Here is a 13,409-nt window from a genome sequence, read left to right as displayed (position 1 = left end):
ACTCCCTCAGTACTGACCCTCTGACAGTGCGACACTCCCTCAGTACTGACCCTCTGACAGTGCGGCGCTCCCTCAGTACTGACCCTCTGACAGTGCGGCTCTCCCTCAGTACTGACCCTCCGACAGTGCGACACTCCCTCAGTACTGACCCTCTGACAGTGCGGCACTCTCTCAGTACTGACCCTCTGACAGTGCGGTGCTCCCTCAGTACTGACCCTCCGACAGTGCGGCGCTCCCTCAGTACTGACCCTCCGACAGTGCGGTGCTCCCTAAGTACTGACCCTTCGACAGTGCGACACTCCCTCAGTACTGACCCTCCGACAGTGCGGCTCTCCCTCAGTACTGACCCTCTGACAGTGCGGTACTCCCTCAGTACTGACCCTTTGACAGTGCGGCTCTCCCTCAGTACTGACCCTCCGACACTGCGTCGCTCTCTCAGTACTGACCCTCCGACAGTGCGTCGCTCTCTCAGTACTGACCCTCTGACAGTGCGGCGCTCCCTTAGTACTGACCCTCAGACAGTGCGGTACTCCCTCAGTACTGACCCTCTGACAGTGCGGCACTCCCTCAGTACTGACCCTCTGACAGTGAGGTACTCCCTCAGTACTGACCCTCCGACAGTGCGACACTCCCTCAGTACTGACCCTCTGACAGTGTGGCGCTCCCTCAGTACTGACACTCTGACAGTGCGGCTCTGCCTCAGTGCTGACCCTCCAACAGTGCGACACTCCCTCAGTACTGACCCTCTGACAGTGCGGCACTCCCTCAGTACTGACCCTCCGACAGTGCGACACTCCCTCAGTACTGACCCTCTGACAGTGCGGCACTCCCTCAGTACTGACCCTCCGACAGTGCGGCGCTCCCTCAGTACTGACCCTCTGACAGTGCGGCGCTCCCTCAGCACTGATCCTCCGACAGTGCGGCACTCCCTCAGTACTGACCCTCTGACAGTGCGGCTCTCCCTCAGTACTGACCCTCTGACAGTGCGGTGCTCCCTCAGTACTGACCCTCTGACAGTGCGGCTCTCCCTCAGTACTGACCCTCCGACAGTGCGTCGCTCTCTCAGTACTGACCCTCTGACAGTGCGGCGCTCCCTCAGTACTGACCCTCTGACAGTGAGGTACTCCCTCAGTACTGACCCTCCGACAGTGCGACACTCCCTCAGTACTGACCCTCTGACAGTGCGGCGCTCCCTCAGTACTGACACTCTGACAGTGCGGCGCTCCCTCAGTACTGACCCTCCGACAGTGCGGCTCTGCCTCAGTACTGACCCTCCGACAGTGCGACACTCCCTCAGTACTGACCCTCCGACAGTGCGACACTCCCTCAGTACTGACCCTCTGACAGTGCGGCACTCCCTCAGTACTGACCCTCCGACAGTGCGACACTCCCTCAGTACTGACCCTCTGACAGTGCGGCACTCCCTCAGTACTGACCTTCCGACAGTGCGGCACTCCCTCAGTACTGACCCTCTGACAGTGCGGCGCTCCCTCAGCACTGATCCTCCGACAGTGTGGCACTCCCTCAGTACTGACCCTCTGACAGTGCGGCGCTCCCTCAGCACTGACCCTGCGGCGCTCCCTCAGCACTGATCCTCCGACAGTGCGGCACTCCCTCAGTACTGACCCTCTGACAGTGCGACACTCCCTCAGTACTGACCCTCTGACAGTGAAGCGCTCCCTCAGCACTGACCCTCCGACAGTGAGGCTCTCCCTTAGTACTGACCCTCTGACAGTGTGGCGCTCCCTCAGCACTGACCCTCCGACAGTGCAGCACTCCCTCAGTACCGACCATCCGACAGTGTGGCGCTCCCTCAGTACTGACCCACCCACAGTGCGGCGTTCCATAGCCACTGACACTCAGACAGTGCGGACCACCCTCAGCGCTGACCCTCCAACAGTGCGGGCTCCCTCAGTGCTGACCCTCTGACAGTGCGACACTCCCTCAGTACTGACCCTCCAACAGTGAGGTACTCCCTCAGTGCTGACGCTCCGACAGTGCGGCACTCCCTCAGTACTGACCATCAGACAATGCACACTCCATCAGTACTGACCCTCTGACAGTGCGGCACTCCCTCAGTACTGACCCTCCGACAGTGCGACACTCCCTCAGTACTGACCCTCTGACAGTGCGGCACTCCCTCAGTACTGACCTTCCGACAGTGCGGCACTCCCTCAGTACTGACCCTCTGACAGTGCGGCGCTCCCTCAGCACTGATCCTCCGACAGTGTGGCACTCCCTCAGTACTGACCCTCTGACAGTGCGGCGCTCCCTCAGCACTGACCCTGCGGCGCTCCCTCAGCACTGATCCTCCGACAGTGCGGCACTCCCTCAGTACTGACCCTCTGACAGTGCGACACTCCCTCAGTACTGACCCTCCGACAGTGCGGCACTCCCTCAGTACTGACCCTCTGACAGTGTGGCGCTCCCTCAGCACTGACCCTCCGACAGTGCAGCACTCCCTCAGTACCGACCATCCGACAGTGTGGCGCTCCCTCAGTACTGACCCACCCACAGTGCGGCGTTCCATAGCCACTGACACTCAGACAGTGCGGACCACCCTCAGCGCTGACCCTCCAACAGTGCGGGCTCCCTCAGTGCTGACCCTCTGACAGTGCGACACTCCCTCAGTACTGACCCTCCAACAGTGAGGTACTCCCTCAGTGCTGACGCTCCGACAGTGCGGCACTCCCTCAGTACTGACCATCAGACAATGCACACTCCATCAGTACTGACCCTCTGACAGTGCGGCGTTCCCTCAGTACTGACCCTCCGACAGTGCGGCGGTCTCTCAGTACTGACCCTCTGACAGTGCGGCACTCCCTCAGTACTGACTCTCCGACAGTGCAGCGCTCCCTCAGTACTGACCCTCCGACAGTGCGGCGCTCCCTCAGTACTGGCCCTCCGACAGTGCAGCGCTCCCTCAGTACTGACCATCAGACAATGCACACTCCCTCAGTACTGACCCTCTGCCAGTGTGGCTCTCCCTCAGTACTGACCCTCTGACAATGCACACTCCCTCAGTACTGACCCTCTGCCAGTGTGGCTCTCCCTCAGTACTGACCCTCTGACAGTGCGGTATTCCCTCAGTACTGACTCTCTGACAGTGTGGCTCTCCCTCAGTACTGACCCTCTGACAGTGCGGTGTTCCCTCAGTACTGACCCTCTGACAGTGCGACACTCCCTCAGTACGGACCCTCTGACAGTGCGGCACTCCCTCAGTACTGACCCTCTGACAGTGCGGCGCTCCCTCAGTACTGACCCTCTGACAGTGCGGTGCTCCCTCAGCACTGACCCTCTGACAGTGCGACACTCCCTCAGTACGGACCCTCTTACAGTGCGGCACTCCCTCAGTACTGACCCTCTGACAGTGCGGCGCTCCCTCAGTACTGACCCTCTGACAGTGCGACACTCCCTCAGTACTGACCCTCTGACAGTGCGGCACTCTCTCAGTACTGACCCTCTGACAGTGCGGTGCTCCCTCAGTACTGACCCTCCGACAGTGCGGTGCTCCCTAAGTACTGACCCTCCGACAGTGCGACACTCCCTCAGTACTGACCCTCCGACAGTGCGGCTCTCCCTCAGTACTGACCCTCTGACAGTGCGGTACTCCCTCAGTACTGACCCTCTGACAGTGCGGCTCTCCCTCAGTACTGACCCTCCGACAGTGCGTCGCTCTCTCAGTACTGACCCTCTGACAGTGCGGCGCTCCCTCAGTACTGACCCTCAGACAGTGCGGTACTCCCTCAGTACTGACCCTCTGACAGTGCGGCTCTCCCTCAGTACTGACCCTCTGACAGTGCGGCTCTCCCTCAGTACTGACCCTCCGACAGTGCGTCGCTCTCTCAGTACTGACCCTCTGACAGTGCGGCGCTCCCTCAGTACTGACCCTCAGACAGTGCGGTACTCCCTCAGTACTGACCCTCTGACAGTGCGGCACTCCCTCAGTACTGACCCTCTGACAGTGCGGCACTCCCTCAGTACTGACCCTCTGACAGTGCGGCACTCCCTCAGTACTGACCCTCTGACAGTGCGACACTCCCTCAGTACGGACCCTCTGACAGTGCGGCACTCCCTCAGTACTGACCCTCTGACAGTGCGGCACTCCCTCAGTACTGACCCTCTGACAGTGCGGTGTTCCCTCAGTACTGACCCTCTGACAGTGCGACACTCCCTCAGTACGGACCCTCTGACAGTGCGGCACTCCCTCAGTACTGACCCTCTGACAGTGCGGCGCTCCCTCAGTACTGACCCTCTGACAGTGCGACACTCCCTCAGTACTGACCCTCTGACAGTGCGGCACTCTCTCAGTACTGACCCTCTGACAGTGCGGTGCTCCCTCAGTACTGACCCTCCGACAGTGCGGCGCTCCCTCAGTACTGACCCTCTGACAGTGCGGCGCTCCCTCAGTACTGACCCTCCGACAGTGCGGTGCTCCCTAAGTACTGACCCTCCGACAGTGCGACGCTTCCTCAGTACTGACCCTCTGACAGTGCGGCGCTCCCTCAGTACTGACCCTCAGACAGTGCGGTACTCCCTCAGTACTGACCCTCAGACAGTGCGGCACTCCCTCAGTACTGACCCTCAGACAGTGCGGTACTCCCTCAGTACTGACCCTCTGACAGTGCGGCACTCCCTCAGTACTGACCCTCTGACAGTGCGGCACTCCCTCAGTACTGACCCTCTGACAGTGCGGTACTCCCTCAGTACTGACCCTCCGACAGTGCGACACTCCCTCAGTACTGACCCTCTGACAGTGCGGCGCTCCCTCAGTACTGACACTCTGACAGTGCGGCGCTCCCTCAGTACTGACCCTCCGACAGTGCGACACTCCCTCAGTACTGACCCTCTGACAGTGCGGCACTCCCTCAGTACTGACCCTCCGACAGTGCGACACTCCCTCAGTACTGACCCTCTGACAGTGAAGCGCTCCCTCAGCACTGACCCTCCGACAGTGAGGCTCTCCCTTAGTACTGACCCTCTGACAGTGTGGCGCTCCCTCAGCACTGACCCTCCGACAGTGCAGCACTCCCTCAGTACCGACCATCCGACAGTGTGGCGCTCCCTCAGTACTGACCCACCCACAGTGCGGCGTTGCATAGCCACTGACACTCAGACAGTGCGGACCACCCTCAGCGCTGACCCTCCAACAGTGCGGGCTCCCTCAGTGCTGACCCTCTGACAGTGCGACACTCCCTCAGTACTGACCCTACAACAGTGAGGTACTCCCTCAGTGCTGACGCTCCGACAGTGCGGCACTCCCTCAGTACTGACCATCAGACAATGCACACTCCATCAGTACTGACCCTCTGACAGTGTGGCTCTCCCTCAGTACTGACCCCCTGACAGTGCGGCGTTCCCTCAGTACTGACCCTCCGACAGTGCGGCGGTCTCTCAGTACTGACCCTCTGACAGTGCGGCACTCCCTCAGTACTGACTCTCCGACAGTGCAGTGCTCCCTCAGTACTGACCCTCCGACAGTGCGGCGCTCCCTCAGTACTGGCCCTCCGACAGTGCAGCGCTCCCTCAGTACTGACCATCAGACAATGCACACTCCCTCAGTACTGACCCTCTGCCAGTGTGGCTCTCCCTCAGTACTGACCCTCTGACAATGCACACTCCCTCAGTACTGACCCTCTGCCAGTGTGGCTCTCCCTCAGTACTGACCCTCTGACAGTGCGGTATTCCCTCAGTACTGACTCTCTGACAGTGTGGCTCTCCCTCAGTACTGACCCTCTGACAGTGCGGTGTTCCCTCAGTACTGACCCTCTGACAGTGCGACACTCCCTCAGTACGGACCCTCTGACAGTGCGGCACTCCCTCAGTACTGACCCTCTGACAGTGCGGCGCTCCCTCAGTACTGACCCTCTGACAGTGCGGTGCTCCCTCAGCACTGACCCTCTGACAGTGCGACACTCCCTCAGTACGGACCCTCTGACAGTGCGGCACTCCCTCAGTACTGACCCTCTGACAGTGCGGCGCTCCCTCAGTACTGACCCTCTGACAGTGCGACACTCCCTCAGTACTGACCCTCTGACAGTGCGGCACTCTCTCAGTACTGACCCTCTGACAGTGCGGGGCTCCCTCAGTACTGACCCTCCGACAGTGCGGTGCTCCCTAAGTACTGACCCTCCGACAGTGCGACACTCCCTCAGTACTGACCCTCCGACAGTGCGGCTCTCCCTCAGTACTGACCCTCTGACAGTGCGGTACTCCCTCAGTACTGACCCTCTGACAGTGCGGCTCTCCCTCAGTACTGACCCTCCGACAGTGCGTCGCTCTCTCAGTACTGACCCTCTGACAGTGCGGCGCTCCCTCAGTACTGACCCTCAGACAGTGCGGTACTCCCTCAGTACTGACCCTCTGACAGTGCGGCTCTCCCTCAGTACTGACCCTCTGACAGTGCGGCTCTCCCTCAGTACTGACCCTCCGACAGTGCGTCGCTCTCTCAGTACTGACCCTCTGACAGTGCGGCGCTCCCTCAGTACTGACCCTCAGACAGTGCGGTACTCCCTCAGTACTGACCCTCTGACAGTGCGGCACTCCCTCAGTACTGACCCTCTGACAGTGCGGCACTCCCTCAGTACTGACCCTCTGACAGTGCGGCACTCCCTCAGTACTGACCCTCTGACAGTGCGACACTCCCTCAGTACGGACCCTCTGACAGTGCGGCACTCCCTCAGTACCGACCCTCTGACAGTGCGGCACTCCCTCAGTACTGACCCTCTGACAGTGCGGTGTTCCCTCAGTACTGACCCTCTGACAGTGCGACACTCCCTCAGTACGGACCCTCTGACAGTGCGGCACTCCCTCAGTACTGACCCTCTGACAGTGCGGCGCTCCCTCAGTACTGACCCTCTGACAGTGCGACACTCCCTCAGTACTGACCCTCTGACAGTGCGGCACTCTCTCAGTACTGACCCTCTGACAGTGCGGTGCTCCCTCAGTACTGACCCTCCGACAGTGCGGCGCTCCCTCAGTACTGACCCTCTGACAGTGCGGCGCTCCCTCAGTACTGACCCTCCGACAGTGCGGTGCTCCCTAAGTACTGACCCTCCGACAGTGCGACGCTTCCTCAGTACTGACCCTCTGACAGTGCGGCGCTCCCTCAGTACTGACCCTCAGACAGTGCGGTACTCCCTCAGTACTGACCCTCAGACAGTGCGGTACTCCCTCAGTACTGACCCTCTGACAGTGCGGCACTCCCTCAGTACTGACCCTCTGACAGTGCGGCACTCCCTCAGTACTGACCCTCTGACAGTGCGGCACTCCCTCAGTACTGACCCTCTGAGAGTGCGGCACTCCCTCAGTACTGACCCTCTGACAGTGCGGTACTCCCTCAGTACTGACCCTCCGACAGTGCGACACTCCCTCAGTACTGACCCTCTGACAGTGCGGCGCTCCCTCAGTACTGACACTCTGACAGTGCGGCGCTCCCTCAGTACTGACCCTCCGACAGTGCGGCACTCCCTCAGTACTGACCCTCTGACAGTGCGGCACTCCCTCAGTACTGACCCTCTGACAGTGCGACACTCCCTCAGTACTGACCCTCTGACAGTGCGGCACTCCCTCAGTACTGACCCTCTGACAGTGCGGCACTCCCTCAGTACTGACCCTCTGACAGTGCGGTGTTCCCTCAGTACTGACCCTCTGACAGTGCGACACTCCCTCAGTACGGACCCTCTGACAGTGCGGCACTCCCTCAGTACTGACCCTCTGACAGTGCGGCGCTCCCTCAGTACTGACCCTCTGACAGTGCGACACTCCCTCAGTACTGACCCTCTGACAGTGCGGCACTCTCTCAGTACTGACCCTCTGACAGTGCGGTGCTCCCTCAGTACTGACCCTCCGACAGTGCGGCGCTCCCTCAGTACTGACCCTCTGACAGTGCGGCGCTCCCTCAGTACTGACCCTCCGACAGTGCGGTGCTCCCTAAGTACTGACCCTCCGACAGTGCGACGCTTCCTCAGTACTGACCCTCTGACAGTGCGGCGCTCCCTCAGTACTGACCCTCAGACAGTGCGGTACTCCCTCAGTACTGACCCTCAGACAGTGCGGCACTCCCTCAGTACTGACCCTCAGACAGTGCGGTACTCCCTCAGTACTGACCCTCTGACAGTGCGGCACTCCCTCAGTCCTGACCCTCTGACAGTGCGGCACTCCCTCAGTACTGACCCTCTGACAGTGCAGCGCTCCCTCAGTACTGACCCTCCGACAGTGCGGTGCTCCCTAAGTACTGACCCTCCGACAGTGCGACGCTTCCTCAGTACTGACCCTCTGACAGTGCGGCGCTCCCTCAGTACTGACCCTCAGACAGTGCGGTACTCCCTCAGTACTGACCCTCAGACAGTGCGGCACTCCCTCAGTACTGACCCTCAGACAGTGCGGTACTCCCTCAGTACTGACCCTCTGACAGTGCGGCACTCCCTCAGTACTGACCCTCTGACAGTGCGGCACTCCCTCAGTACTGACCCTCTGACAGTGCGGCACTCCCTCAGTACTGACCCTCTGAGAGTGCGGCACTCCCTCAGTACTGACCCTCTGACAGTGCGGTACTCCCTCAGTACTGACCCTCCGACAGTGCGACACTCCCTCAGTACTGACCCTCTGACAGTGCGGCGCTCCCTCAGTACTGACACTCTGACAGTGCGGCGCTCCCTCAGTACTGACCCTCCGACAGTGCGACACTCCCTCAGTACTGACCCTCTGACAGTGCGGCACTCCCTCAGTACTGACCCTCCGACAGTGCGGCGCTCCCTCAGTACTGACCCTCCGACAGTGCGACACTCCCTCAGTACTGACCCTCTTACAGTACGGAACTCTCTCAGCCCTGACCCTCTGACAGTGCGGCACTCCCTCAGTACTGACCACGGGACTGCGCAGTTTTGTTCAACATTAATCATGTTTAATTTCTTACATGGTGTGTTGATCTTTGAGCATGTGGAATCACTGTATCTGCATTGATAAATGGCTCCGGTCTCGTTTTGATTGGAGTCCTTCATCCGAGGGGAGCTGACTAACATCCTGTTTCATGGAAAAATATTCACCGTCAAAGCAGTGTTCCTCAAAACCCAAAGCTAGGCTGTTCTCCCGATCACGCTCTGTGCTGCCTTCCTTTGGGAGTTTCCCAATTGTTTCCAGTTCTGTAATCTTTCCTGTTGGGGGCGCCCCAATTAAATGTCTCCCTTAACCTCTGCTGGAAGGAGTAAATTACCCACAAAATATTTCTGGAGGTATCAAGGATCGGTGTATACTACCCGTAAACGTCGCTTGATAGGGCTGTAGATTTGGGTAGTACAGTGGTTCGCACTGTTGCTTTGCAGCTCTGGGGTCCCAGGTTCGGTGTGCGGCTTGGGTCACTGTCTGTGCGGAGTCTGCACGTTCTCCCCGTGTGTGCGTGGGTTTCCTCCGGGTGCTCCGGTTTCCTCCCACAGTCCAAAGATGTGCAGGTTAGGTGGACTGGCCGTGATAAATTGTCCCTCAGCGCCCAAAAATGTTGGGTGGGGTTACTGGGTTGCGGGGATGAGGTGGAAGTGTGGGCTTGGGTGGAGAGCCCTTTCCAAGGGGCGTGCAGACTCGATGGGCCGAATGGCCTCCTTCTTCACTGTAAATTCTATGATCTCTCGATCTATGAGCGCGGGCCCGTAGTCCACCTGACAAATCAGCAATTAGGAAGCCGGAACGGAGGGAGATGAGGGTGCAAGAATTGTCCAAAAGCAACTGAGGGCCTAAGAAGGTGGCGGGGGGGGGGGGAGGGGGGGGGGGGGGGGCACTGAGTGTGAAGAGGGTTCAAGCCACACCGGATGAATGACAGTCCGAATGTTTAAAATTAATTTATGGGATGTGGGCTTCGCTGGCCGGGCACAGCATTTCATTCCCAGCCTTAATTGCCCCTTGAGAAGGTGGTGGGTGAGCCGCCATCTTGAACCGCGGCAGTCCCGTGTGGTGTAGGTACACCCACAGTGCTGTTAGGGAGGGGGTTTGACCCAGCGACAGTGAAGGAACGGCCGATGTATTTCCCAGTCAGGATGGCGAGTGTGGGGGTTGGAACTTGCAGGCGGTGGGTGTTGCCCGTGTGTCTGCTGCCCTTGTCCCTCTAGATGGTAGAGGTGGCGGGTTTGGTAGGCGCTGTCGAAGGAGCATTGGCCAATCGCTGCAGAGCATCTTGTAGACGGTACACACGGCTGCTGCTGTGTGTCGGTGGTGGAGGGAGTGAGTGTCTGTGGGTGGGGTGTCGATCGAGCGGGGCTGCTTTGTCCTGGATGGTGTCGAGCTTCTCGAGTATTGTTGGGAGCCGCACTCATCCAGGCAGGTGGAGAGGGTCCCATCACACTCCTGACTTGTGTCCTTGTCGATGGTGGACAGGAGGAGTCAGGAGGTGAGTTACTCTCCGCAGGATTCCCAGCCTCTGACCTGCTCTTGCAACCACAGTCCAGTCCAGACATTGAGTGAGTGAGAGAGGAGGGTCTGAGGAACATTGAGTGAGTGAGAGAGTAGGGTCTGAGGGACATTGAGTGAGTGAGAGAGGAGGGTCTGAGGAATGTTGAGTGAGTGAGAGGAGGGCTCTGAGGGACATTGAGTGAGTGAGAGGAGGGGTCTGAGGGACATTGAGTGAGTGAGAGGAGGGGTCTGAGGAATGTTGAGTGAGTGAGAGGAGGGGTCTGAGGGACATTGAGTGAGTGAGAGGAGGGGTCTGAGGGACATTGAGTGAGTGAGAGGAGGGGTCTGAGGGACATTGAGTGAGTGAGAGGAGGGGTCTGAGGAATGTTGAGTGAGTGAGAGGAGGGGTCTGAGGGACATTGAGTGAGTGAGAGGAGGGGTCTGAGGGACATTGAGTGAGTGAACGAGGAGGGTCTGAGGAATATTGAGTGAGTGAGAGGAGGGGTCTGAGGGACATTGAGTGAGTGAGAGGAGGGGTCTGAGGGACATTGAGTGAGTGAACGAGGAGGGTCTGAGGAATGTTGAGTGAGTGAGAGGAGGGGTCTGAGGGACATTGAGTGAGTGAGCGAGGAGGGTCTGAGGGACATTGAGTGAGTGAGAGAGTAGGGTCTGAGGGACATTGTGAGAGAGGGAGGGGTCTGAGGGAGATTGAGTAAGTGAGAGAGGGGTGTCTGAGGGACATTGAGTGAGTGAGAGAGGAGGGTCTGAGGGACATTGAGTGAGTGAGAGGAGGGATCTGAGGTACATTAAGTGATAGAGAGAGAGGAGGGTCTGAGGGACCATTGAGTGAGTGAGAGAGGAGGGTCTGAGGGACATTGAGTGAGTGAGAGAGGAGGGTCTGAGGGACATTGAGTGAGTGAGAGGAGGGTCTGAGGGACCATTGAGTGAGTGAGAGAGGAGGGTCTGAGGGACCATTGAGTGAGTGAGAGAGGGGGGGTCTGAGGGACATTGAGTGAGTGAGAGAGGAGGGTCTGAGGGACATTGCGTGAGTGAGAGAGGAGGGGTCTGAGGGACATTGAGTGAGTGAGAGGAGGGTCTGAGGGACCATTGAGTGAGTGAGAGAGGAGTGTCTGAGGGACATTGAGTGAGTGAGAGAGGGGGGGTCTGAGGGACATTGAGTGAGTGAGAAAGGAGGGTCTGAGGGACATTGAGTGAGTGAGAGAGGGGGGTCTGAGGGACATTGAGTGAGTGAGAGAAGAGGGTCTGAGGGACATTGAGTGAGAGAGAGGAGGGTCTGAGAGACATTAGAGAGAGAGATAGAGAGAGGGGAGTGCTGGGAAACATTGACTGAGATGGAGAGGAGGGTCCGAGGAACATTGAAGGAGAGCAGGGTCCGAGGGACATTGAGGGAGAGGGAGAGGTGGAGTCTGATGGATAGTGAGTGATTGAGAGAGGAGAGTTCGAAGGATAGTGAGTGATAGGGGTGAACCCGGGAAACATTGAGTCAGTGAGAGAAGAGGGTCTGAGGGACATTGAGTGAGTGAGAAAGGAGGAACTGAAGGACACTGAGTGAGTGAGAGAGGAGGGGCCAAGGGTCATTGAGTGAGTGAGAGAGGTCTGAGGGACATTGAGTTAGTGAGAGAGGAGTGTCTGAGGGACATTGAGTGAGTGAGAGAGGGCGGGGCCAAGGGTCATTGAGTGAGTGAGAGAGGGAGGGGTCTGAGGGACATTGAGAGAGTGAGAGAGGAGGGGCCAAGGGTCATTGAGTGAGTGAGAGAGGAGGGTCTGAGGGACATTGAGAGTGTGAGAGAGGAGGGGCCAAGGGTCATTGAGTGAGTGAGAGAGGAGGGTCTGAGGGACATTGAGAGTGTGAGAGAGGAGGGGCCAAGGGTCATTGAGAGAGTGAGAGAGGAGGGGCCAAGGGTCATTGAGTGAGTGAGAGAGGAGGGTCTGAGGGACACTGAGAGAGTGAGAGAGGAGGGGCCAAGGGTCATTGAGTGAGTGAGAGAGGAGTGTCTGAGGGACACTGAGAGAGTGAGAGAGGAGGGGCCAAGGGTCATTGAGTGAGTGAGAGAGGGAGGGGTCTGAGGGACATTGAGAGAGTGAGAGAGGAGGGGCCAAGGGTCATTGAGTGAGTGAGAGAGGGAGGGGTCTGAGGGATATTGAGAGAGTGAGAGAGGAGGGTCTGAGGGACATTGAGAGAGTGAGAGAGGAGCGGCCAAGGGTCATTGAGTGAGTGAGCGAGGGAGGGGTCTGAGGGACATTGAGAGAGGAGGGGCCAAGGGTCATTGAGAGAGTGAGAGAGGAGGGTCTGAGGGACATTGAGAGAGGAGGGGCCAAGTGTCATTGAGAGAGTGAGAGAGGAGGGTCTGAGGGACATTGAGAGAGGAGGGGCCAAGTGTCATTGAGAGAGTGAGAGAGGAGGGGCCAAGGGTCATTGAGTGAGTGACAGAGGAGGGGCCAAGGGTCATTGAGAGAGTGAGAGAGGAGGGGCCAAGGGTCATTGAGTGAGAGAGAGAGGGAGGGGTCTGAGGGACATTGAGTGAGCGAGAGGAGGGTCTGAGGGACATTGAGTGGGTGAGAGAGGGAGGGGTCTGAGGGACATTGAGTGGGTGAGAGAGGAGGGGCCAAGGGTCATTGAGAGAGTGAGAGAGGAGCGGCCAAGGGTCATTGAGTGAGTGAGAGAGGAGGGGCCAAGGGTCATTGAGTGAGTGAGAGAGGGAGGGGTCTGAGGGACATTGAGTGAGCGAGAGGAGGGTCTGAGGGACATTGAGTGGGTGAGAGAGGGAGGGGTCTGAGGGACATTGAGTGGGTGAGAGAGGAGGGGCCAAGGGTCATTGAGAGAGTGAGAGAGGAGCGGCCAAGGGTCATCGAGTGAGTGAGAGAGGAGGGGCCAAGGGTCATTGAGTGAGTGAGAGAGGGAGGGGTCTGAGGGACATTGAGTGAGCGAGAGGAGGGTCTGAGGGACATTGAGTGGGTGAGAGAGGGAGGGGTCTGAGGGACATTGAGTGGGTGAGAGAGGAGGGTCT

At 58.8% G+C, this 13,409-nt stretch overlaps 1 protein-coding gene across 1 annotated transcript in view; it reads right to left on the bottom strand.

Annotated features, from left to right (window-relative positions):
* The window catches only part of LOC140396640 (integrin alpha-M-like), a 283,291-nt gene that overhangs the window by 263,206 nt on the left and 6,676 nt on the right, over nt 1-13,409 (bottom strand). Inside the window, exon 3 of the mRNA XM_072485434.1 lies at nt 8,918-9,024. Within this exon, the coding sequence (XP_072341535.1) occupies nt 8,918-9,024 (107 nt within the window). The remainder of the gene's footprint in view (nt 1-8,917; nt 9,025-13,409) is intronic.

The sequence above is a fragment of the Scyliorhinus torazame genome, chromosome 19 (genome assembly GCF_047496885.1).
Source record: "Scyliorhinus torazame isolate Kashiwa2021f chromosome 19, sScyTor2.1, whole genome shotgun sequence".
Classification (NCBI taxonomy): Eukaryota; Metazoa; Chordata; class Chondrichthyes; order Carcharhiniformes; family Scyliorhinidae; genus Scyliorhinus; species Scyliorhinus torazame.
This window is presented reverse-complemented; position numbering and strand designations above follow the sequence as displayed.